Source organism: Lepidochelys kempii, chromosome 6 (assembly GCF_965140265.1).
Source record: "Lepidochelys kempii isolate rLepKem1 chromosome 6, rLepKem1.hap2, whole genome shotgun sequence".
Classification (NCBI taxonomy): domain Eukaryota; kingdom Metazoa; phylum Chordata; order Testudines; family Cheloniidae; genus Lepidochelys; species Lepidochelys kempii.
Genome location: NC_133261.1, coordinates 109,175,055 through 109,202,373, shown reverse-complemented (window position 1 = coordinate 109,202,373; position 27,319 = coordinate 109,175,055). Strand labels below are relative to the sequence as shown.

The 27,319-nt window shown below is 39.9% G+C and overlaps 1 protein-coding gene across 5 annotated transcripts in view; it reads left to right on the top strand.

The window, feature by feature from the left end:
- The window catches only part of BCL11B (BCL11 transcription factor B), a 98,565-nt gene that overhangs the window by 33,384 nt on the left and 37,862 nt on the right, over positions 1-27,319 (top strand). For 3 of the 5 annotated variants that reach the window (XM_073349609.1, XM_073349608.1, XM_073349612.1), the window contains exon 3: positions 12,015-12,230. The exons of the other annotated variants lie outside the window; for them this stretch is intronic. In XM_073349609.1, the coding sequence (XP_073205710.1) occupies positions 12,015-12,230 (216 nt within the window). The remainder of the gene's footprint in view (positions 1-12,014; positions 12,231-27,319) is intronic. 5 annotated transcript variants of the gene reach the window in all.

Sequence of the window (27,319 nt, the reverse complement as noted above, 5' to 3'; positions counted from 1 at the left end):
AGAATTAAGCTTAAGATCCTGCTATTGACTTTTAAAATCCTCAGGAGTCTTATAGCTTTGTGGATTGTGTCAAATTTCCTGTTGGTCACTTTACCCACTTCATTTGTACATTCAAGGTATCAAACTTTGGGACATTTTAGGTCCTCACTAGTGGAGTTTTCTTCCCAGAGAGGTCCACAAATCAAAGTCCACCCTTATTTTTTAAATCTATATTGAATATTTTCCTGCTAACTACTTGCCACTCTTTGCTATGTTTTAGTTTGCTTATGTGAAATGTCACGGTGATTGTGAGTAGTGTTTATACACAGGGGAAAATTGTGGTTACAGATTTGTATGTAAAAAGTCAGGAAAAGCAAAAGTGAAATTGCTAGTAGTGTAATTAACTCATCCACATTGTACGTGTGTGCAATTTTTGAAGACTAGAGGGGGTATAAAATGTATAGCTTAATATCCACATTATAAATACTGGGTAAGTTAACATTGCTGTTAGCAGGAGACTAACTGGAAAAAGAAATACGTGGTACTCTCCCAAACTTTGCTCACAAACCAAGCCCTGCCCATATGCTAAGTTGCAGCCCTTGTAGATGTCAATTACAGAAGATAGCACAGATCTTCTTGTGTATGTTCTCTACATACAGTGATACGAGCTGATCGTCCTCCCTCCACTTTCTTGAGTCAACAGTGAAACAGCTGACATTGTTGATACTTAAACTGTTGTCATTAGTCTTCAGAGTTAACAGCTGCAGAGGTGAATAGGGGCAGTTCACAGCTCTCAGATAGTGTTTCACAATGTCTGTAGCCTCAGACAAACAGCACTTCATTGATTTACATCCCGTTCACAGCAGAAAGTTTTCTTTGCAACTCTAATGGCTAGAGAATTATTTATTTATTTTAAAGGAGGCTTGGATTCTGGAGCACCAGTTGGTATCGTTCAGACCATGAACAGGTCCAGTTCCACCCCAGCCATGAGCACCTTAACATTTCCATTTCCTTTGTGCCCATTCATGGCTTTAACATTGCATCAATATAGGGTTAAACATTACATTCCCTTGGTTTCTTCTAAGCCAAAAAGAAAGAAGGAGGGGACAGAAAAAAAGAGACAGAATACCATAACTTTCTGCTCTTGTTCATTCCTTTCATTCTTTTGTTGGTCCTCTCGTCTCTCTTTGCCTCTCCCTTCTCGCTCCGGCCTTCCTTTCTCCTTGGTCTCACTCTCTCTGTGCGTTTCCCACCACCACATTTCTTGTTCCGCAGGTCTCCTGAGATTCACCATAATAAGAAAATCACTTTTGAGACCAGGCAGCTAGAGAGCTGCTTAAGCCCCACTACAGTCTAATTCTGCCACCAGGGTTTTTCATTGGTGAGGGGTGATTTGTGGGGGCAGATGAAAAAGTGGGGTAGAGGAGAAAGGAAAAAAGGGGTGAGAATAGAATGGGGACAAATTTAGGGGCAGTTGGTGGGAGGAACTTGTCCAAGCCGCAAATTCCTTCTGCTTTCTTCTCTAAGGGCCAAATTCTGCATGAGGATGCTTGTGTGCACTGAAATACGAGCAGCTGAGAACAAAATTTGGTCCCAAATGGACAAGTTCAGAAGCCAAATGGTCAGCATAATTGACCACTGGTTAGTCCAGGCTCCTGTCCTGCTTACCCATGTCCCTTCGTTTTTGCATCTTAAAATGACAAGAGCTATACGATCTATCTATCTATCTATCTATCTATCTATCTATCTATCTATCTATCTATCTATCTATCTATCTATCTATCTATCTATCTATCTATCTATCATGTATATGTGTGTGTGTATGTCTGTATCTATATATATACTGTGTGTGTGTGTATCTTTGTATTTTTGCCCACATGCAGCCCTGATTTCACCCCCTAATTCCCTTCATTAATTCCAGGATTGGTTAAATTGCTCTTATCACCTATTGGGGCGATATGTTTTAATATTATGATTATATCAGGAATATTTGCTGAATATTCAGGACTAAAAATTTAAATCCCCACAAGGATTTGTATAACCATTGAAACTCCTCAGGACTTAATTATGAGAGCTGGGGAATGAAATCAGGGGAATATTCATGCACTGTTTATTGTCAATCCTGTATTTTTTTTAAAAAAAAAAAAACTTCCACAATCGGAGTGATTATTATTATTTATTACTTTATTTCAGTAGCACCTAGAGGCGCCAGCTGAGATCAGGGCGCCATTGTGCTAGACACTGTACGTGCACGTAGTAAAAGACCCTGAAGAGGTTACAGTCTGAATAGACAAGACAGACAAAGGATGGGAGGGGAAACAGAAGCAGAGAGAGGTGAAGTGACTTGCCCAAGGTCACAGGAGGTTAGTGGTAGAACTGGGAGTAGATCCCTACTATCCTGACTCCCAGTCCAATACTTGCTTTACTGGACCACACTAGCTCAAATGAGAAATGATTTTGATGTCCTGTTTGTTAATGCTAGATACTTTAGGCCTGATTCTGCCCTCATTTACCCTCCCTTCCCTTCCCTTCCTTTCCTCGTGTCGCTCCCTGATATTTAATACACCCCTATAGAAATGTAGGCAGCTACCAATGATGCAAACACGCTTGTCTTGAGGAGGAGGGAGCATGGTTTAATTTGGACCATAATAGTTTTGGGTTTTGGTGAGTAATTCTTTTCGTATATTTAATGGGGGGGGTGAATTTAAAATAATAAATATTGGTTTATTTCTTAATTATTTTGCATTTAAACTCTGAGTGATTAAAAAAATAACAAAGATAAATGAGCAGGTTTGGTTCAATGACCCAGCCGTGACATTAGACAAAGTGGAGTATAAAGTCTTTGACCTGATTCTCTAGCCATGTCTATTGACCAGGTAACAGGCATGAGATCTAGAGTGTGTTTTATATGGATACTGATGAGTGGCATACAAAATACGCACCGTGACATCAGTTGTTGCCAAATAGTGGGACAAATAACAATTAACATACCTGTCTTCTAAAGGGCAGGTTTTGGCACTCCATAAGCAATCTTCAGGGATATTAGGGGTCACCTGTGAAAATTCAGATGGTTTGTTGGGTAAGTAAAAATATCCTCATCCTACTCTTTAAACATGAACACCCAAAATAGGAGACACAAGTATATGGATGATCAAAAACATAGATATGTACACAGAAAGAGGATTTGCATGCACAAAACGGATATTTAGGCATTTAGTAACCTTACATGGGGTGTTTTAAGCTCAGTTTATTTATGTTTGTAAAGTGCTTCCAGAGCCTTGTATGGAAGGCATTAGTGAAATGAAAGTTGTTTATTATGATTATTATTAATTAATTAATTTATTTATTTTATTATAGCATCTGACTACTACTAGGACCCTACAACTTGCATGCACAATTTGGGGCTCTTAAATTTAGAGAGTGATTATAAAAACATGACCCTAATACTTTTCACTTTGACTCCTTGTACTGAATGTGTGTATTCAGCTGATCCACTGAAAGATCATTTTCTGTCCAGAAGTGAGTAAATAGGGACTTCAAAATGCCTTTTAAAGACAGCTTAAGTAAATCTTTGCCTTACATATAAATATGTGTTCTTATGATAGAGCATAAAAGCTCCAAAGACAGAGCTGCAAAGGAACTGACTGTGTGAGCTGTTAGTTGCTTCCAAGGCACTTAAAAAAAAATACTGCTATTAAAACAAAACCAAGGAATTGCATAGACAAAAGACAATGTTTACATTGTGTTAAGGATCTGACATAAACTAACAAAAGTCAGGAAGTGTAAAGCTGAGGTCACATTCACTCTTTTTAACCAGCTCTGTTGTGCTTAACCACTGCAGCATATATGTTATGTAACATAATACTTCAGACTCCTACAAATGCTTAGCCACAACAGGGCATGTTAGGAAGAGCTTGGCATTGTTCAGAAGATAAAAGTCTCAGCTATAACTTTGCATTTCCTGAATGACGATGTTTAACCTTAACTTTTTTACATTTAGGCTTTTTCCCCCCTCACAGTGCTTAAATAATAGATATTTTTTGTCTCTATAAAAATAGATCAGCTATGGGAGAAAATCCCATCAAATCCATTCTGCCTTTTTAGAAAGACTTGTCTGTGGCAATTTTGTGCAATTTGTGGCTTCATCCTTGTTCTTTTTTTTTTTTTAAATAGCATTGAAATGATACAGTTTGAAGAAATCAGCTAATTCTTCAATGATTCCTAGAATATGTTTTTTAGGTTTTAAAATATGGGAATAATTAACCTCAGATTGTAAAAATCTGCAGAAAAGCCAAACAGGCCTGTGTAACCTGGGATCTAATAACAAAGAAGGTGAGTCCGATTTCCGCTGTCTTAAGAGAGACCCAAGGAATGATGACCTACATGCCTTGTCCCTGGAGCAGCAGTTAGAGCTCAGCTATCTGGTGCTCAGTTAAGATGGCACTCAACTTATCTGGTATTTGAAATTTCAAAACAGTGGATGTTGTCGGCTGTTAATTAGATGTATTTTCACTGCAAAATGATTTTGGCAGTTAATACTGCTGTTATGTGCTTCAGTGTGAATCCTTAGTGGAGCTATTAAAGTGTGAGAGCCTGAATTTACCAGACATTTTGTAAAACTGCTGGCTTTTTGTAGCATTGTTCATAAACCCTGTGGGGAGGCAAGGACCTTTCTCACTTGGAGAATGCTGCCTGCACATTTCCTACCAACTGATTAGTTGGTTGGGACCTTCTTGAACTCCTCTTTGCCGCCGGGCTCCCAAGGATGCGCACTATTCCTTACCTGGTACGTTTTTTTGTTTCCAGACTTTGGCCACACCCAAGGATGGACTTTGTAGCATAGGGACCACACATAATACTATAGGGCTTGGTCTGGTTAGCAAAGCACCCTCGATTCCTGCCTGAGTTATATACAATAAGGTGAGGGCTTTCCACATTTTGTAAGTGCTGAGCACTATGCAGGAACAGACACCTAAAAAGCAATGCCCCAGAACAGACACGGAAGTTATTCTGTATTTTCCGATCAGTTTGTAACCAGAAAACTCCCAACCTTTTCCAGGGTAGATTTGACAAAATTGACTCGCACTTAATAAGCAAACAGTACATTTAATTATGGGGATATTCCCCCCCCCCCAGTCTTACTGTATAGTTGTTTTCCCCCTTATAATTTAAAATAAAGTGGCTGGTACAATATTGAGTCAGTGAAAAGAAACTGGATTTTATTTTTTTTTCTTTATTTGCTTGAATTTGAATTGGGTTATCTGCCTATCTTGTTTATGAAATTTTGTGCTGTCTTTGCTGCACAGACTGTGACTCCCAAATCTTCCACAGCTCCATTTCCATATTCCTGCGTGCTTGTTCTTTGTTAATCACTTGGCAAGCGCTTATTTGAATATTAAAAATTTCTTTAATCATCAAAGGCAGGAGCACAGCTTCATGAATATTCATATTTTTTTCCTCCTCAGACTGGATTCTAGTTCATTACCCTGCAGTAAAGCCAAACAGTCATCAATCGCGCTCATTACAGCCGCTGGCGTTTTGATTGGCTGCCTGCTGCTGGTAGCTTTCTCCCTCCCTCTGCCCCCCACCTCTCCTCTTCCCTTCTCTATGAGCTGTCGTGTACCTGCCAACAACAACAACAACAAAATATCAACAGTGCAAGAATAAATTTCTCTAGTTGAAAAACAACTTTGCAAACTTGTCAAACAGTTCTTGTCACTTTTTTCTGTTTTACCCCCTCCCCCCCAAAAAAAATTAGAAGGGAGAAACTTGAGCTTTAGAGATGAATATTTGTCAAGAGAGTTGACGTAAGTTTCATTTGCATAATGACTTTGTACTTCTGCATTAATAAAATTTGCATATGAAGCCATGTTAATTACTCCTGATCATGCTTTTTGCATTCATGCATAGTAATTTTCTCCGACTTGTGAGAATTAATGTCTTGGCATGGGGGGGAGGGAGAAAGAGGGGGAGTTAGGGTACTGTCAAGTTTCTGTGCCAGTGTCCCTCACTCACACACTTTCTCCTTCATGCTCACAACGTCGCTGTTCTTCTGTGACTCATTTATGCATTATCAGTTGGAATCCTTGGGATAAAGAAACGTATCTATTCAAAGGGAAGCCTCGTTTGCCAAAAAAAAAAAAAAACCCACGCAGAACACCCGTCCTTTACAACATTGCATTTCATATTTGTAGATAAAGTTTAGCTGGAGAAAGAATAATATAAGTCAGGCGGTGTGTGAATCTGAATAATCACAAATTGTTGTGTGCACTTTGTCTTGAAAGGTGGCGTGGCTGGGGTGTCCGTACCCCTGAGTGCTTGTGTGTGAACATGCCTCTCTGTGTGGGTGTATGCATGCGCATGTGCGTATGTACATGTTTTATGTGTGTATCTGCATACACTCTTCTGTGTGTGTGAGAAAGGGGTATTTGCCTCTCTGTGTGTACATGCCATGGTATGTGTGTTACCACTGAAAAAGATTAGAGCCTCTATGTAAACCTCAGTACTGTACGTGCTCTGTGTGTGTGCTTGCTTCCTTGTGCCTGTGTGTGTGCTACTATTCATATGTGTGCCTTTGCATGTGTGTGAGAGAGAAAATCCATGGTTAAGAGATTATAATACTAGGTGGAAAAGGTCCATATTGTAATATGTAACACAGATGAAACAACTCGTTTTAGGAAAGGCTTTCAGATCAGCGGGAGAGATTATCAAATAGATTCTCGTTGCACTGTCGGATGTGTCTGGCTCATGGCTGCTGCATGGTAAATACAGAATACCAGACTTCTCAGAAATAGCTGCAGGAGTGTACCTGAACACAATGGGATGGTGCAAAGATGGGTTTGCAACCTACACTCTGAATTTCCTGCTTGGGACTGACATCTGCCATTATTTTAAGAGCTTTTTTATATAATGTAACTGAATCTCTCTGACTGCCTATCGAGCTGTCTACCTGCACACGTGGGTACAGAGAAGCAAGTATGTACATACAGAGGCACGCATGCACTTGGAAGAAAGGCTTAAACAAATGTACACACACAAAAACATACAGGCAAACACAACACACCAAGAAAGGAATATAAAAATACACACATATATACATGCACATTGATCACAATATAATACATAAAATAAGATCTCTCTTAATTTGTTGGCTGTCTTAAAAACTCTGATACATTACGTTCCAAGGGTAGGCTACAATTCCACCCTTGTACCACTCTGTTGTGCTTGGGTACTGTTCTGCAGATGTGTCTGAGAGAATTCGGTTTTTTCATATACAATACAGTATGTCCAGCAGTGCCTAGGCAAGGTGAGAGGAACAATGAAAGGATAACATTTATGCTGGGGTTGTGACTTTCCAGGGTTTTATCATTGTCAGCAAGATCCTTACACTCATTTCAATTTTGGGGGATTATATTTAATTTAACTTAATTTCTTATACTCTTAGACTCAAAGGTCAGAAGGGAGGGACCATCATGATTATCTAGTCTGACTTCCTGCACATGGCAGGCCACAGAACCGCACCCGCCTGCTCCAGTAATAGATCCCTAACCTCTGGCTGAGTTACTGAAATCCTCAAATCATGATAAAAAAACTTGAAGTTACGGAAAATCCACAATTTACACTAATTTAAACTTGCCCCATGCTGCAGAGGAAGGCAAAAACCCTCCAGGATCTCTGCCAATCTGACCTTGGGGAAAATTCCTTCCTCACCCCAAATATGGTGATCAGTTAGACGCTGAACATGCAGGCAAGACGCACCAGCCAGATACCTGGGAAAATTATCTGTAGTAATTCTTCTTTGTAAATGTAAAATTAGTGGGGAACAAAAATGACTCTCAGATGTATCTGGGAGTCTATTCAACAGTGATATATATGCAATGTAGAGCCTTTTTAAAGTGTAAGGAAAAATGTCTCCTCTCCCATATGCACTGGACATCTTTTATCCGGACTGTGATCTCTCTATGCCTGCTTCACACTATTCTACGTGCAAAACTCCCATTGACGTCAATGGGAGCTACACATGCAGAATGAGTAGAAAATATGCTATAGAGATCTGCAGTGCAGGTGAGTGATTCTCCCATACTGATTGCAGAGGAGAATTATGCCTCAAACATCTAGGCAGGGATATATAAAATACACTAAAACAATTAGATCAATTTTTCTAAAGTAGTTTCTAAAATTGCACCCACTTTTTCTTTACATCCAGGCTTCCTTGAGCCCAGATTGTGCAGTCTGGGTGTCTAGATTTCTAAGTACAGTATCTGATTTTCATGTGTAAATGTGATTTCCTCATCCTGGTTTGAGTTTTTTATATGTACAAAACTTGGATGTGAAGAAGCCTGGACACAGTTTGACAGGCCAGTTATGGACTGGGCACTTGTCAAATTTTAGTCCAGAGCCTGCAAACCTACACGTTAGGTGTGATTGGGCCAATCTGGAAGTCTCTACTTTGTTTCCACTCTGTCCCCATTCTGGCAAAATCTTGCAGTGATGAATGAGACAATTCTAGCTCTTAGTTACACTGGTGTCAATCCAGAGTAACTCCAAACCATTCATTGAAGCTACTCCAGAATTATAATAGTGTGATTGGGAGCAGAATTTATCTCAGTGGGAGATTTGCTGAAGTAAAGAATGGGTAAATGCTGAGTATCTGATCTTTTGAAATAGGAAGGAGTTCATAGATTTTTTAAGGCCAGAATGGACCATTTTGATCATCCAGTCTGAGCTCCTGGATAACCCTGGCCATAGAATTCAAGCCAGTGATTCCTGCATCGAGACCTGTAACTTGTGGCTGAGTTGAGAATGATCAGTATCTCACACCACTGTTTTAAAAGGGCAGATTTCTGCTTTTCTTGAATATGTTTATATTTAAAGCAGTTAAACTGATGAGGAGTTACCCTATCTTTGTTTTCATCTTTAAAACACTCCTTACTCTAGGGTTGCCTGGTACTCACTGAAAATGGGTTGGATGTGCAAAACCCAGACACATCCTTTATGTACTTATTGAGGTGCTGCTGGGCACCAGCTCCGCAATTTATACAACCAGAAGGAAGCTTTGTTTGTTTAAAAAAATGCACTAATTTTCTCTGGCCACTTCCTTTGAACCCAATGGATGAGGTCTCTCTGCGAGTTTATTTTCCAGGCACTTTGCATTTGCCAAGGTGCCACCTTGTCTGATCCTCAGATGCTTCAGAAAGTTATTAAAAATGAAGGGAGCAGTGAGAAAAAAGATGGCACCACCTGGTCTGTAACTGCTGACAGAGGAAGGCATGGCCTTGTGCTGGTCTGTAAGCCCTGGGAGTTTTCCTCTCTCACAGCACCAATCTGTGCAGTAGTGGCATTTAAGACCTGCCAGGGTTGTGTTTTATTGTTTATTGCTTCTCCCTTCTTTACTTGCTCTTTGCCCCACTTTTGCTTTTTGCACCTGTTAGGAGTGTCCTTTTTGATACTTCATTTCCTTCTCTTACTAGAGCAGGACACCTTGGACTAGAACTTGGACTCAGTGTGCCTATCTGAGGGCTGTATTGCGTCTTTTCATGATCCTGAGGGCTGTGGCTAAATGGAGCAGCTTGCAGCCATCCTGATCCTTAACAGAGAGTTGTGGTCCGTTGAGATTTTAGGAAAGACTGCTGTGCTTCGTTTTGATCCCAACATTTGGGTCATGCTGCATGCTGGGATCTGTGCTCCCTGCAGGCCTCCCCTCCGTATTAAAGCTGAGTTCACCCTCAGGTAGTATAGAATTCTGTAGGCCCATATGGCCCATAGACAGAACTTTGGCCCCCCCCTAGACTCCCTTGTAAGCTTTGGTTCTGTTGAAAGGTGTAAGTGATTGGAGTACACGTGACCTGAACTCCTTCTGTATGTCCCAGTCTGTCTCTTAGAAACGTTATGGTGCAAACATTGTGGTGCCACACATGGATAGTTGGAGGTTGCAATATAATTTTGAATATTAATGTCCAATAGCCACCCTGTGTACTCAGATGTCAAGCCCACAACTCTTCCCACAACACACAAGTTCCCCAGTAACCAGGTGGCTGAACCAGGCCAGCAGAGTGCCAACCTAATTCATTATACTATTTTTTAAAAATAAAAGTGCAATTATTCAATAGCTTTAGGATGCCTTCCCCCGTTCGCAGGTCTTTATTGCTCTATAAAAATGCTTCCCTTATTATTGAACTTTAAAATTACAATGAAGCGGCCCCTATGTGTGTATGTCTGACATCTGTTTCTTTTTGCCTGGCACACAGTCATACTCAGAATGTAGTACAGATACAATGGTTATCTTTACCTGTTTTTGAAGCATTTGCAGTGAGATCAAACAGTTCCAAAAAAATGCCCCATGAGCCGCAGAGATGGCTTCTATTTAAAAGCAGTCCTTGTAAAAGAGCACAAATTTTATCCTTGATGCTTGGAGCTCAAGTATTTACACAGGGAATTTAGATTCTTCACTTGTGGTTTTGGCAAAAGCTTCACACAAATGTTTTGCACTGGTGGTCTCTTAGCCATTTAAGATAAACGGCAAAATCAAATGCAGTCCTTGCAGACTAACACTCTGGATGCTGTGCCAAGGATGAAGTATCCCTATTTGCCTCACATGTGTAACTGTCAGATCAACATGTAGGCATAGTTTTCGAACTGGGACTCTTGAGATGGAGAGGATGCATTATAACATGCTGCTTCTAATGTTATAGGGCTTGTGGCAAAATAGTTCTTGATGCCCGGGTGTGTATATGTTTATGCATGTACTTGCATGCACAGACAGAGTTGTCACCATTAAAACAAAATAGGTACAGCGTTTGCCAAAAGATACCCTACAATTAACACACTTGTTTCCTGATCTAAATGTAGGGGAAAACCTGTGGTTTCCGAGGTACCACTGTGAGGTAATTGTTGGCAAATGCCAGCTTTTGAACGGTGACCACTGCACCACATAGCTTTATTTAGAAGCTACCCTGGATTAGTTACAACTCCTTGTTGAGTAATTAAATAAAAGTCATGGCTTTAAATAAATATAGCGCCAGATCTTCTGTTGGAGTATTTGTGTAATTCCATTGACTTCAGTGGAATTATACTGATTTACAGTAGTGTGTGTGTGTGTGTGAGTCTGCATGTGCATTTGTGCATAGGTATGTGTGTGTATACACATATTTTAAGATTTTTATTTTCTTTTTTTAAGTCATAGGGCTCCTTTCTGACTAGTGCCTGGAGAAGAGAGGGTTTCCAGGGAAGCAGGAGAGGATTCTAAACACAGCTTAAATAGCAGAAGATTTCTAGATGCGTTAAAAATAAATAACACAGTTTGAGGCTACAATATCGTTTTTCAGCTATTAGGAAAAAGGTTGTTTCATTCTTTATAGGCTTGATAGGGAAACAGAATACACAAATGGGGCATGCAAAATGCGTAACTGGCTGCAGCTCAAATGGGAAGGAAGCACAGTGGCCCATGAATGCTTTATTCTGGGAGCTTGATTTCTGGCACCTCTGTGAAACCATTTGAGCTGTAAGTCGCTGCACTTTGTCTGCGCTGGTGGGTTGATCGTGTTTCAGCAGCAGCTCGGCAGAAAGCCTACCCAGTTTTGTGTCAGTTAAATGCATTAACACGCCATAAAACAAGAATCCCCCTTTTGATTCGGTCCCTAAGCACGTGCTGGTGGGTCTGGTAACCACCTCCAGTTCTCATCTGCACCATCTTTGACCTTCTCTAGCTTCCCTCACCGGCCACCTCATCCCCTTTCGATGTCTCCCTCCCTTGGGCCCCTCCAGTCTGAGTTTGTTTTCAGAAAATTGCCTGTAGCAACCTGTGGTTTTGTAGTTCTTCAGGTCTCTTGCCTGCCCATTCCCCCAGCCTGGCTTCTCCTCCCTGGCTTTCCAACGAGCCACAACGGTCTCAGCCTGACATATAAATTAGTTAACTAAAAGTATGTAGCGAGTTAGGCCTAGTTGCCCTCCGCCCCTCCTGTTTTCCCTGATGATGCCTTCTCTGTCCCTTCAAACTTAGATCCGACTGACAGTTTTTTCTATTGTTTTTTCTCCAGGGCCGTCCAGGCCTGCAAAGCTGCCGGGGGCTCCCATAGCTGCCTCCTCCCACCCTCACACATCAGTGATCACGTCACCTCTCCGCGCACTGGCCTCTCTCCCGCCCTGCCTTAGCCTGCCCTGCTGTGGTGCACGTGCAGTCTCAGTTGGCGGGACTCAGACTGAGACTCAGACTGAGACTTCAGGCACATTTGGATGTCATTGTCAGTTGTCAGGTAATAGAAACCTTTTTTTTTTTGCTATCTGAAGGTCAGTAGTGCTGCCAAGTGATGTCATCTGTACTGTGGGAGAGTCGTCTTTGCTGGGTTGTGTGGGGGAGGCAGTGAAAATGTAAACATTCCCTCATCACTGAGGTCGGGGAGTGGGAAAAGGGGTGTGAGTCCATTCTCCCCTTCCTCCCCTGCCCCCCATTTACCCACTTTCAGATGTCACCACCAGCTGCTGCTGGTCTGTTTATGCCACATTGTGAGCAAATGTCTGAGAATCCTTACATAATGTGATACCCTGGTATCAAGATTTCATCTCTCTGGGCTGTTTATTTTAAGCTTAATTGGATAACATTTAACATCTGAGGTCTTTTTTTCCTAATCATTTGTATTAAGGGCTTTCCTCAGAGTCCATGTGCATGCAGGATGTATGTGCTCCATGCACTTTTTCTCCTTGGCTTTTGAGAAAATGTTCCTCATTAACTTTTTTTTGTCTTCATTTTTTAAACCCCGAGTCTTGTCACTGCCATGAAGGAAAGGCAATGTGGAGATTAGTGGAACCCAGGTTGCCAGGGAGGACTCTGACATGTGACTGACTAAAGAGTTGATGCCTGACCCTGCCATTTCAGACACCGGGATCTCTTTGAAATCAATGGGTGTTCAGAGTGCAGCTTAGTTGAGGGGTCAGGCCTGTAGTGAATTTAGGGGGTTAGAGGTGAAAATGGGAAGGGCCTAAAAGAAAATTCAGCTAAGGCAAAATCCTAAAGTGCTTAGACAGGAAAAACTCCCGTGTGTGCCAAATTCTGCAGTCCCTATTCGGACAAACTTACTTGGAGTTTCACAGAATAATGCTGAGTAAATACTGCATAAGGACTGCAGAATTTGGACAGTCAGGACGGACTGAGCAGAGTGAGAAGTGAGTAAAGCCTTCAAGAGTTGGCCCCTATGACCTCTTGGAAGGGCCAGCATAAGCTTGCTCACATACAGCTTTTCGTTGTAGCATGTGCAGATAAAACCCTACCACAGTATAACAGTGACTATATATCAAGACAGAGTCCCTGTGGTTCAGTTTCTTTGGAAAATACCTGATTGTATTTCCTTAAATGTCTGCGGTCTTCCACTGGGCGATACTGGGGCTGAGGGAGAAAGTTAGGAACTTCAGATTTAATGTGATGAACAGATCAAAAGTTTTGCAAGTATTTTAAACCTTGAGTCTTGAAGGATGAAGAGTTCTCAAGAGGAGGTTTAAAAATACACAACAGAACCTCCAAGAGCCTGATCCAAAGCCTGAAGTCCATGAAAAGACTCCAGTTGACTTCAGTGGATGCTGGATTGGGTCCATTGTGCAGTCAGTTTTCATACATCAACTTTGCTCTCAGCACAAACTCTCTATAACCAGCATGATATGTTGCACAGTGCAAAGCATTCAAATAATGTCTGCCAGCGATATGTGAAGTTGCACTATATCCAAGTTCCCTATAAGCAGGTTGCTTTCTCAGTGGGGTTGATTCTCCACTCTGTTAATATGGCTTCACTTCATTGGCTTCAGTGGACTGACATTGCCATAAAGCTAATATAGTCAAGCCCTTATAAACAATTAACACACTATGTGAAGGTAGGCAGTTTCCTCCTGTAACTAGTAAAACATATTGGAGGTGAGCTCATATTGTCTGTTCCCCTCTCTTTTTTTTTAATATAGAATAGACCCGGGTGTCTTTGATATGTAGGTAGTTGTAACAATGAACTGATACCCTTATTCCCTATTGCTTCTAAAACAAACATAGACAGTTAATGGAGAGAGAAGAAAGTAAAACTAAAAATAGAAAAGGAAGGAAGGACTAACTCATTACAGCATGTTGGAACACAAGGCTTTTCTATTTTACGTACTTGCATTTTATAGTTGTGCGCTGTTAGTGTTTGGAATGATCTATTTGCTAAAAGAGTGATGCCAGCTTTGTGGGGAGATAGACCTGTTATCATGGCTTCCTATAATTACTGCTACAGTCTATGGCACTTAGAGAATAGGTTATATCAAAGCACACGCTAAGTGTTTATGACAGTAGTTGGTCAAGTTCTGCTTGAAAGAAGCATTTTCTTCCCTTGGACAGGAGGCGCATATCTACTTAACCCTTTATTGTCTTCCATGTATAACACTGAGAACATAGAGCAAGGTCTTTCTTACACCCAAAATGTTTTGTGGAAATGAAACTTTGTGTTGACTGTATAATAATACTGGTGATGATCTCAATTTATTTTCTTTCCTCTTAAGAAAACCATTTACACTGGAGAGTCACTTACTCCAGCTTTAGGGATCTGCTTGTGTCCCTGACTCGATTAACTCTTTATTCTGTCAGCCTTGTTTCTGTTTCCGAGGAATTGTTTCATTCTTTGAACAAAAGCCATTAACATTTCCCTCCTCTCTCCTTCCTCCTCCATTTCTTACCTTTTTGTATTTTTCAGCTCTTGCTTAAATGCATAGTAAGGACCTCACATTTTTCAGTGTAGCCTCAACATCTCTAAATCTGAGGACAAGCAGTTGCAGGTGCATCTGTAGGCACGTAGTATCTCTGATTGTCACTCACAAGTTAGGTCCTTAGGAGTCTGTTTAATTTGTGGTGGCATACCTGAGTTGTTGGCTGCATATGGGCATCCACATGTCAAAGCTGCTGTTGAAAATTTGGTCCTAGATATGATTTCTCTTGTACACAAGACACTGTTAAGTTGTGCAAATGGGAATTCATCCTGCATCATCTCGGACTGTTTGTGCTCTTTAGAAATTTTGATGCTGATAATATTCAAAGTAGTCAATAATAACCGCAACAAATGGATGCTATGGAAGTTCTGCTGTGGTGTGTGCTGGGCCACTTTTTGGTTACTAGTTGCATATTCTGTTACGCTTTTGTTAATTTTTTTGTGTCTAAGTCAACACAGGATGTAGAATTAGCCAGTTAGAGCTTACATATTAAAATATTATTATTTTAATATCTACACATATCACTGTTGCAGTGTCTTTTGTGCCTCAGAAGCTTCTGTCTGTTGAATTGGGCTCTCTTGTTTTAAACGTTTTTAGTGCCTATTTAATTAGAAGTTGGAACAGAGTCATGAAATTCACAGGGTTGTGTAGGTTGGATCTAAAACATAAATGGGCACAAAATTCACTTTGCTTTGTGTCTTGCCAGATCAGAGTGCTTTTTTTAATCTTTTTTATTTTGTTTAAATCAATTCTGACAGCTTAGCTTAACTGTAAAATACATAACAAAGACATGCAAATGATTATTGAGTGACATAATTGTATGTAAAAATATATGTATGTTTGTGTATACTGACGCTCTGGAAAACTTTCACTGAAGCCATTTTTCACAATACATCTTTACTATAAATACAGGTGTCTTTTTCAAGATCTGATTTATTAATATTATACTTTGAGGCTGAGATTTTCAAAGAGGCCTATGAAACTGGGATGCTCAATTCCCATTAAAATAAAAGAGAAATGGGCTATGAAAATCTCAGCCCGAGAGTACATGACATTTTATGACATACTGTAGAAACACAAAAAGTCCCTGCCCTGAAGATGGTACAATCCAAAGGCGCTATAAATGGAATTGCAGTTGGTACATTGCAAGGCACATTGAAACAACATGGGTCTCTAATTTACCCATTATACTTGTGTTATTATGGGCCTGATCTAAATCCATTGGCACTGGCCCTGTGAGCATGGGTTTTATATACGTATATAAAAATAATTAAATCTATCTATCTATATCTAATCAATCAGTGAAACAGCTTCCTTCCCACACAGACATATCTATAAGGAGGTAGAAAGCTATTGTAATACTTCAGTTGCATATTTAAAAACAGTAAGTGGGCATTGACAGCAGTGATAAACGGGAAGAACTGTGAGGTTCAAGGTCTAACACAGAGGAGCCATGGGGCCCTAGATCACATGGTTAGAACAATTTCCTGTTAATTCAAGGCATTCACCATATTAGTCATTAAGACATTCTAATAATTACCCAGTAATCTTGTAAAGTTAACATCAATTTACTTTGCTACTAAAATTTTGCTCACTGTATTATTTAACTAGTCTGGTGTTTTCTTGGCATGGGTTAAAGTGACAATAAAGTTAAAAGAACTAGCTGTAAGCAAATAATAGGTTTTAACAGTAGAATATTTTTTCCTCCTTTAGTTATATATCACTATTCATTTTGTGTTGGTTTATAATCCGAGTCGGCCAATGAGAAGTGCTAGAAAAGACCACACTGCTGTAAAAAGCTTGATGCAATTAATACAGTCTGTCTAGAAAGCAATATTATTTCAAAAACTTTTATGTTAATAATATGGTATGTGTTCTGCACGTTTCATACTAGAACAAGAAGCAAGCTTTTGTTTCATATCAGACTGGGTTTTATTAACACTGGAAGATCAATGGAAAACAAAACAATAATCAGAATGGAGAATGCAAACTCATCCTGCAAAAGCCTCCTCACTCATCAAGTCCCAGGACGATGGCTGATATGTTACTCCTCCCCCTCTTACTGAGTGGAATCTGAAAAAAAAAACCCATCCAAATTAGACTTCAGATCTACTTCCCCCCCTTTTTCTTTGGAGAGGAGAAAGAGGAGTTGGACTGTGTGTGTGAATGCAGACAAAGAGCTACAGCTACATTAAAATCATTTGCAAATGTTTCTTCTCATTATACTGTGAAAAAAAAAGATTCACGCAAGAGTAGAACTGACTAAAATTTGTGCTCCAAAGAGACGTCTCTATTAGTCACTGATAAGTTATATTTATTTACTTATTTTAATGAAATATTTAATGCATTTTGAAGAATTTACTTCATGCAGTGTTTAAAGTATGCACTATCTATCTATCTGTCTATCTCATATCCAGTCACAAACTAGACCTCAACATAAACCTATATTTAATACATGGTATGTTGATCAAGAGATGAACAGGAGACTATAAAACAGCAAAGAGGCAGCTAAAATTAGGGCGCTTCACAGGGCAGTGGTGCTGGCAATATAAGTGAGGCTTAGGCTTTGTTCTAGAAAGACACCCTATCAGTATAACTTAGTAAGTCCTAATTATGTAAAGTTAAAAACCAGCGGGGCAAAAGGGGTATTTAAAGTTGCTTAAAACTAGATGCCTGCAATTTCCAGACATCCAAGGAAAAAGACAGGTGCTTAATTGCAATATTAATGGGTGGAACTGGATCCAGTAATCTCAAGACAAAGGGGTTCAAGGAAACATTGCCTACCGTAGAAACAATGGCTCCAACATTTAGAGAGTTAACGGGATTGCATACCACTACACCAAGCCCGAGAGTCTGAATTCTTCAAACGTTCCAAATGTAGAGCTAAATCAAAGAATTCTGTTTCAAATCCATACAAGATGTTGCTGTTTTTCTCCTCTGACAGGAGAAGCATTTGGAAGTGCAGTTTCTTTCTTTTTTTATAGCTGTCTTAAAAAGGAGTTTGGACGTTTAGCACAGCTGGTGCTCATTACATTATGCACTATCAATAAAATAGCATGTGTAATTAATTTTTAATGCAGTGCTAGATGCAGTGCTTTAAAGCAGTTACTGTATGGGGAGAGCTGACATCGGTCACCGACATCAGAAATATTAAAATAGAGGGTTAGATTTTGCATTTTTAAAGGGTGTATGTGTGTGTGTGTGTGAGTGAGTGGGGAAGGGCTAATTATTAACCAGCAGTTCTCTGGCTATGATTAAATTTAAAAATATTGCAACAAGATAGATGGAGGTGTTTTTTAATTTATTTATGGGAATGGATGAATTTCCCATTACTGAGGGGCTCACTGTATGGTAAATGATGGCTTGTTTAGGAAAAAATGTTTTCAGAGCAGGTAAACACCATTAGGCTAAGCAGTAAGCTTGGTGGATTTGTATTTTTTAGTGACCGGTCTTTGTTAAATCCTGACCATAGCTTGTCAGTATCAAATGAGAAGCCTACTGAAAAAGGCAAAGTGGGATGTGAGGTTAAACGAAACTAAAGGATACACATTAGAGTTCCTTCAGACCCCTTTTTTAAAAAAGAGTTCTTTCTTGTGGCATCTTATCGGTCACAATAAAAATAAACCCCAAATTTCTTCTCTTGAATCATTTCATATTTGGGAGCAAGGTCAGTTTGAATGAGAGTAAGTAGAAGGATTAGGAAGCACCTTTGATGGGGGAGCTGCTGCTGCTCTGACAAAGGACCCACTCACAAACAACCCCATTTACACTTCTGCTTTTTTCTCTGCAAATTGGGGCTCATGCCATACTTTTCAGGAGGCCCAAAATAAAAAGAGGACGCCCCTACTAATAGGAATGTATAGGTGAATACATAGCTGCATACAGAAATCATATCAGAAAACACCTCCACTGCCAGTAGCAAGAGCAGACGTATTTTTCTAGTTGAAATATTGTGCACATTCTTACTCAACAAAGAAGGGATCCACTTTATTTTGCAGCAGGAGCAACAGGGTAACTACTGCAGATAATTTGTGCTGTAAGATCAACCGTTTGATGGCACTACCTTCCCCCTACCTCTCCACTCTTTCCCTAAATGCAGCCAGTCTCTTCGTAAACACTTCATAAAAAATGTTAAAAACATGAAGAGTGGAAGGCTTGTGTGAAACAATAATCTGTTAGGAAATGAAGGATCAAATTAGGATTCGCACTGCCTGTCTGAATTCACTGGGCTTGCCTTTTGGCTGTGCAGTGCACAGGGATTTTTTTTTTTTTTTAAAGCACTGAGATTTTTAGACACACAATACGTAGATGTTTGCAATTATTCTTTATTTCCCTCAGTAAAATCCCATTCATTTGTATGTAGCATATGCCAAACCGTTTGCTTGCATTTCTTCACCTGGCATGTGTAGCACTGAGTTATTCTGTCCCTTCAGAAATGTTTTCTGTCATTGCTTTTCTTGGCACTTTCGATTTGATGTGTGTGTGTGTGTGTGTGTAAGGAAATGTGCTAACTAGGCTTTTCAGACTCAGTGAGGAGGATTAGTGTCTTGTGTGTAGACATATCTCTCACAATCAAGGGCAGGTAGTCTAATCTAGGAAATATCATTTCGATAAATGTTATCAAGCCTGCACCGTTTGACCCACAAACCAGTGTGAAAAGCATTGGTAAGTGTACATTTCTTTGTGAACCTTTTAGTTTTTTAAAGGAGCTGTGCCAGATTGCCCACTGCAGTATCACAGCATAACTCCATTGAAGTCAAAGGAGTTTATTGAGTTACCCATTGCACTTCTTTTGATAGAAAAATGACTGCGTACATATTTGAAGCATACATTTTTGTTTTCTTCTTTATTTGCTCTATGGTTTCCATACATTTTTTGTAACACATAAGTGTATCTAGTACACCGGAGTGTGGCATGTCCCTTATGTAATCGTCTTCTTTCTGCCCTGCGGATGTTGTTGTTCTTGTTTTGTTTTGTTTTTTTTAACCAATGTCCTTGCCTGTGTACTAAAGACAAGGCCATTCACCAGAGCAAGGACTAGGGAAGGAAGGTCTGATGAATCAGTAAAATGTGTACTTGGAAAAATCCCACATAGAGAAGGCTTTCATTTTTTATGAATTCAGCTGTAAGAGTCAGAGGTCCTGGGACTTTTGGAATGAGGTTAATGCAGGCGCTGAGTGAGTATTTGAGGAGACAGGGCATTTGGAATCTTTCCATAAAACTGTACTTCTAAAATTATTCTTTGCTAATAAGAACCTAAGGAATCCGTGAGTAGAGAGAAGTCAATGTATACAACACACCTGCTCCCTTTAGGTTTGTTTAAACACCACTTCCTTATTTTGGGCCATATCCCACTTGATTACTCACATAAACAGTCCTGGTGGCTTGTAAGGGGAGCGGGATTGGGCCCTTTGTCTTTTTGTCCTTCAATCTCACTCTTTCTGTATGGGTGGTTGACTTTTTAACTTTCATAATATTGACAGATTATTTTGTTTTCTTTGTCTGTGTCTTGAATTGCTTGCTTTGAGTGGTTATAATTCTTTCAGAACAAAAATGGTCCATTTTAGCATAGAACTGCTTCTTTAACCTATTTTTATAAAGCACTCCAAAGATGATTCAGTGCTCACAAAAACATACCCTTGCCTTTTGTTTATTTCCTGGGTTTCAGTAAGCCTCTAAGTCATTCACCTTCAGGAGGATTCTGGGTAATTTTTGAGTACCCACTTTCATGCCCTAACACTGAGCCATGCAGTATCTTCCATGAGCCAGGCAGAACAATGATCATACAATGCCATCAGTCTGTGTGTGGAATTCTTGTTGACAACAGGGGGAGCACATGTGGTACTTAGTCCTGGGAGTGTGTCTTCCTGAGAGGTGCCTTAGTGCTTTTCATTTCCATCAACTTAGTGGTGTTACACCCGTTTTTGCAAGCTGTGAATTTCGCCTGTGCAGCCCAGGAAGGTATATAGCTCTAAATGAGAACTAGTATATGGTTAGGAAGGATCTGTCATTTAAAAATAAGTTATGTAAGAAATAAAAATTAACAGAACTGAATAGGATCTTAAAATAGCAATAAACCTGCTTACATGTAATCCATCTTTAAAAGAACTACTGTTATTTTAGTTCACATCTTCTAAAAGGTCTTTCTGGTTTTTTCCCTCCCTCCAGTAGAACAGGGAGCGAATAAGTGCACGTATTATGACCTAACATTGTTTAACATTTAAAGGGTGTCTAAAAATTAAGTTAGAGTGTTTACAGATTAATTAATCCAAATCCTTTATAAAAAAATGTGTGCTGTTGATAGAGCTGGGAACAGGATGTTTGTGGTTTTGCCTATAGTGAGGACAACATTAAAATAAGTAACTTTACCCTTATGCAGAAGTCCTATAGAATTTAATAGAAAATAAACCCATTCTATAAATTTTTAAACCTTTTCACTGAATTAAAATAATATCCCTGTTATAAAATATAAAATTCTGTAGTATGGTTAAAAAAGCCCTATAGTATGGATATAATTTTCTATTACATTCAGTTGGCTTGTAGAATAATTTTGATAAACCCTATTAAATTTCTGTAGAAATCTATTGGTTTTATCCTTATACAGTCTGCAGAGCTTTGCCATAACGGGTAGGGTAAAAGATGCTATTGAAATGAGAGGCAATAAAGCTCTCTTATTTCTCCTCTTCACCATCATTGTCAAAGATCATTAGGATATAGTCAATACATTCTTAAAAGCACAATGTCTTGAAACATTCAGTGGCCACTGGCCAGCAAATCTTCTTTTCAAGGAGCAGGCAGATGATCCGGGTTGGGAATGGGCAGTGGAGGGTAGGTTTTTTGTGATTATAGAATGCCACAACATAACGTCATCCAGACCTTTGAGGGAAAATGAAGATGTACTGGGAAAAAAGCCATTGCCTTTTAATGTCGGGTTGAAGGCTGCCTTGTATAATTTTCTCCTTCCTTTCCCAGTAAGTCTGCCAGGACCATTGCACATCTCTCTGAGATGGTAATCAATTATTAATTTTTTTTATTACACCAGAATTGGCAAAACCCAATAAATCTTTTGTCTGTGGTTGTTTATATTGTTGGTAGTTCTTTTTCTCCACCGCCTCCCTTTCTTCACAAATTCCTGTTATCTCTGGTGAACCAATCTGGTCAACTGAGATTGTTAGAGGAAGGTTGCCCATGTGATTGTATTCCCCTGGGGATAGCACCACTGACCCTGCTCCTCTGTAGTTCTCTTGGGAATGCTGGAGCATATTGCACGCAGACAGACAAAGAGACAGACCCCCGCCCCAGCAGCCCATCATGAGTCAACTTTTTTGTTGCTTTGATACGTGATTAGAACAAGCTCTTCTGTCAATGGCCCGCTTGACTTGTGGTGACTGACCCACAAACTTAATCCACACCTAATTTTTATTCTGGAATTTCCTATTTTAGGGACCTATTTTAATATATATATATATATATATATATATATATATATTTAAATTATTCCCTTCACTTTCTTTGCTTTCTTTCACCTTAGGAAAATTTCTCTTTATTTGCCCTCCCTGAATTACTTTTAAACACATTTTTCAGAACCTCCTCTACAAAAGTCAATCCCAAAGTGAAATTGTTTTAATTTTTTTTAAATGGAAGTATCAGCTGAAAGAAAACACAGCTCACAACATGCAGATTTATTGAGCCAGCATGAGCTTCTTTAATAAGATTTTTTATTTTAAACTGGAATAAGAGCACTATCCCTTTAAATCTGAACTCAAACTTTACTGGATATTTTACAGAGCCTGGTTTCATTTATAGTGGAGCCAGACTTGCTGTGTGAGAGCGGTCCGCATGCTGGAATTAGTCTTAAGCTTGCTTCTGTGGCGTTGCCAAATTCCATGTTTGTGTTTTATTTAGAATTCTTTTCACGGCCAGTCGAATCTGTTCAGGCACACACAGGCGCTGTTGCGCCCCATGGAGAAAATAAGCAAGCTTGCGTTTTCTTTGGCATAGGCCATGGCCACAAAAGACTGCGGTCTAAAAAAACATTTTTTAAAAGCTATTTTAACCCATAACAGATGTATAAAGTAGGCACACGCATGCCAGTTTCCTTAGTTTTAATTAAAAAATAATTACAGCTTTAATGGGATGCTAGTGACAAATTTGGATGAATGGTGGGTGACATTATCTCAAGGCTCACTTCAACTTATAAATTAGTGTATTTCTCTTGGCCGATCATACAGATGAAATTAGATGAAGGAACAGATTAATATTTTTTAAAGTCACATTTCATCAAAAGAAAAAAATATGGACTCCAGTACCACATGCTCTCATGAGGTTGCAGTATATGGGGAAAACATTTTCCCCCTCCTGATGAATGGTTGGAATGGATTTGGACTCTGCTTTGCAAGTTACCTGTCCCTTTCATAATGTCACTGGTGGTCATGTTGCCAAATTATTGTGATTAATGTCAGCAGGCGATTCTATTTATAGCTACATCTAACTAGCTGATACAGTTTCTCTAAACCAGGGAATTTTAAACATAAAACCATACGTGAATTCTGTATGTTGCAATGGCAGTCCTTAGATATGTCTGCTCACATGCTGGCCTTTTGGATTGTATTGCTTTAATTCTTCATAACTTGAGACTATTTTCTATTTGGGGCTTTTAAGAAATACCAGAGACAGTGCTGGAACTGTGTGCAGGTACCAATGATTTTTATTTATGAAGAAATAAACAAGGGAGCAATAAATATTAGATGGGCTAACCCCAAATCTTATTCCAGTTGTTATTACAGACGGGTGTACGCCGAGCTGGGAAAGCAGGAGGAAAGAATTGTTATGGGAGGTGACTGGACTGGTGGATACTTAACGAAGAGGAGAGGATGGACTGCTTAATTCAAAAGGGTGTATTCTCCCCTCCCTGCAAAAGCCCAGCTCTGTATGGGCACTAATAAGAGAGAAGACTCCAGAGTCAGCAAATTCCTTTATAGCAGAGGGCAAAATTCCATTTCCAGACTCTCATGGCACATGGGCTTTCCTCCAATATTGTGCTCCACTGGGTAAAACTTTCCAGATACATGCACTACCAGGCATGGGCCTGACTTTCCAAATGGGAACATGAGGTCAGAATCATGATCCACTGGGTGGATCTGTGAGGGTAGTTTTGCCCATAGAGGACCAAATCATGCTTGCTGGACTCATAAGCATTCCCACTGTCTCTAGTGGAATGGCTTGGATGCATAAGATTTGGCCTCCAATGTAAAGGCAACTAAGAGTTGTTGAGGTACATATTAGTACAGGTAATAAGAGCTCATAACAGTAGCTTATCTTAGCCCAGAATTTCCTTCGTCTGTAACTTTTCCTTACAAATATATCTATTGTGTTTTTCCTGGTTAAAAAATCAGCAGATTTCATTTATGATTTTTTTATTAGCTCATTGTGATTGGCAAGCAACATGCATGCATGCCTGACATCGGATTGACTTGGGCACCATCCTGTTCCTGTTGAAATCATGAAAGTTTAGGTGTTTATTTCCAAGGGAGCAGAGTTGGGTCTCCCATGTTACCTGCTGACAGTAGCCTGCCATATCAGGCAAGACAAATTCAGCAGTAGGAAGTCACATTGTCTGGTCTGCTTGAAGAAGTTTGAGTTCATTACAGTGATCTATCCTGCTTGGTTTTTCCATTCTAATAAAAGAAGATCCTCTCTTGTTTGTGTGCAGTATGTCCATTACCTCAAGCCAAGCCAGATTCTCCAAAGATGTGACTCCTAGGATTTAACCACACTAAAAGAGAGATTTTCCTTTGTCAATTGAATGAGTATTTCTGTGGCAATGTTTCCCTAAACCCGAATAGCTCAGAAGTAAAAATTAAGTTCCAGTATTAAGAACATGAGTCATACGGCTGCAGATGAGAGTCATTTCAGCATTCCTGGAATTTTTGGAGGGGAAACGTTACATTCAAGTTAATCCTTTCAATTATACCTTATTGCTAAAATAATCCATCAGGCATTCTGCAGTAGAACCCCTCTGCTATTCGATTACAGTTCAGGCTTTGAAAATAGCACCTGAAAATTTTCAGACTCCTGAGATTCAGTGTCTTAATTTTCTTTTTGTGTTGCTACACATAGGATGGTCTATTGCCTTTTTAATTCACTTCTTAGGATTTTTTTTTTTAATAAATAGGGCTAATTTGATTTGTTCTGATGTGTCTCAAGTATCTAATTGCTGCTGTTGAGAATGATTAATGTCCAGTTGAAAGGATTCCACATCCATAAATGAGAATTGAAAACAGATGCTAGTTTGATGAAAGTGTGCGCCCCATTCCTTGTCTGCAGAGGCTCACAGAGCAGGCTGCTGAGATATAGCTATCTATCAATAGATAGATGTTAGATGCCAAATACAGTTCATAGTCTCACACACATACACATTTAAAGCTGAGCGACCAGTTAACAACAAACAATTTATCGAGGGACTTTAGTGTGAGCTGTAAACGAATATCCTCAGATTGTCATTCAGAAGTATTTGACAAACTTTAATGTCATTTTAAAAAAAAGCCTCCATGGACTGATTGCAAATAGTTCTCTGTGAGGATTTAATCTTCAGTGTTCATCAGTCGAGTGCTGCTGGTTATTTGTCAGAAGTCAGATGAGTCACGCAGAGCCTGATTTTCAGAGGTGCTCAGTCCTCAGGTTTAAGTCAGTGCAGGCTGTGCGACCTCACAGGAAATCGGGCTCATGTTGTTGGGATGTTACTGGTGGGTTGGACAAGTGCACAAGCACTTTTGGCACAGGAAGTCAGGCACATCTCAAAGTTGGCTTCTGCAAATGAATGTGTCTGTGATTTTGGAATTTGCTAGTAAAATTCGATTGCATGCAAATTTGTGAAAAGAGGCAGATTCCAGGACAATTTTTATCGTATCCAACCAGCTTTGAGGTGCGCACGTGCACACTCACACACACACACACAAACACGTGCAGAAAGAGACAGATTTTATATAGCAATAACTACAAACAGTGCTTATTCTGTAATACTTTTCACTTCAAGAGTTTCTCAGCTTTATCCGTTATATCAGTGGTTCTCAAACCAGGGACGCTGCTTGTTCAGGGAAAGCCCCTGGTGGGCCGGGCCGGTTTGTTTACCTGCCGTGTCCGCAGGTTGAGCTGATCGCGGCTCCCACTGGCCGCGGTTCACCGCTCCAGGCTAATGGGGGCTGCGGTAAGCGGCACGGGCCCAGGGATGTGCTGGCTGCTCTTCCTGCAGCCCGCATTGACCTGTAGTGGCGAACCGCGGCCAGTGGGAGCCGCGATCGGCTGAACCTGCGGACACAGCAGGTAAAAAAACTGGCCCGGCCCGCCAGGGGCTTTCCCTGAACAAGCGGCGGCCCTAGTTTGAGAACCACTGAATTATATACAGGGCAGATTCTCTTCACCCATCTAATACAACCATCTCTGAGGTAGCAGGCATGTACATCTCAGGGTGGGGGAGGAGAAATTTTGGCCAAGAACAAAAGGCCAGAGGCTTTTGAAAACTGGTAGGATCATCAGTGTTCACAAAGAGCAGACAGGATTTGTTTTTGAAGTCACAGTAAAAGGATATGTGATGTGCTGTTAACATGTTCTAGAGGGTGACTGAAAAAAAGTGTAATTGAATAGATAATTAGCTATTTGGAATTTATTCTTGAAATGGGCTTTATATTTATATTTTAGATTCAGTCATCATTTATATAATGCATTTAATTGAAAAGCTATATCACAAATCGCCAAAAGTAAAAAGTTAAATGTATGGCAGGCTATTGGCTGTGTGTGGGGGTACACATGTGTGTGTGAGGGAGAAAAAGAGAGACGGGCAGAGAGAGAGCCTTAAGGACAGTGTGGATATTAGCCTCTCCAAGGCTCATCCTCGACCAGCTTCTGTGCTGCTGCAGCAGCATAAAAGTTGCAAAAAATGAACAAGACTTCCATGGTGACCTTCCATTTACCTGTTATATGCACGGCAATGTAAGTATATTTCCAGGTATGTGAGAACAGCGGAGAGATTTATTTTGCATTTGTTTGTGTTGTAATATTAATTTTATGTAACTATATTTTTAAAAAATACCTTTGTTTCTTGTAACTCTTTTGAAGTTGTAAGGAATTGAGCAGCAAAGAACAGCAAAGCAGCATTCTTACCCTGGGGAGTTAGAGTTACCATCCCTTCTGGGGACAAAATTCACCCTTTCAGTTTGTCCCTGCCCATTATGTGCCACTTAATTCCACTCAACTATGCTATAATCTCAACTGCCCCTCACCAATATACCCCACAAAGTGATCGTTAGGCTTAAAGTGGACTGAAATAAATGCTAGGCCTTCCACTGTCTAACAATAGCTTCCTATTAGTTCAAAACAAATGTTTCTTTTCGTCTCCCCTCTGTCCTCCTTTCCCTTTCTCCCTCTTCTAAGCTCTCCTTTCTTGACATGGAAATACATTAAACTGTGGATGTTGTGAACACAATTACTACTCTCTAAATTAAGCTAGTGAGACTCAATAGTGAGTTACATGTCTGTGAACTTTACTGGTTATGTCTGCATTGTATGGGAGGAGCACTCACTAAACGTCCAGGGTGAAATCTTGACCGCGTCAAAGTCAATGGCAAAA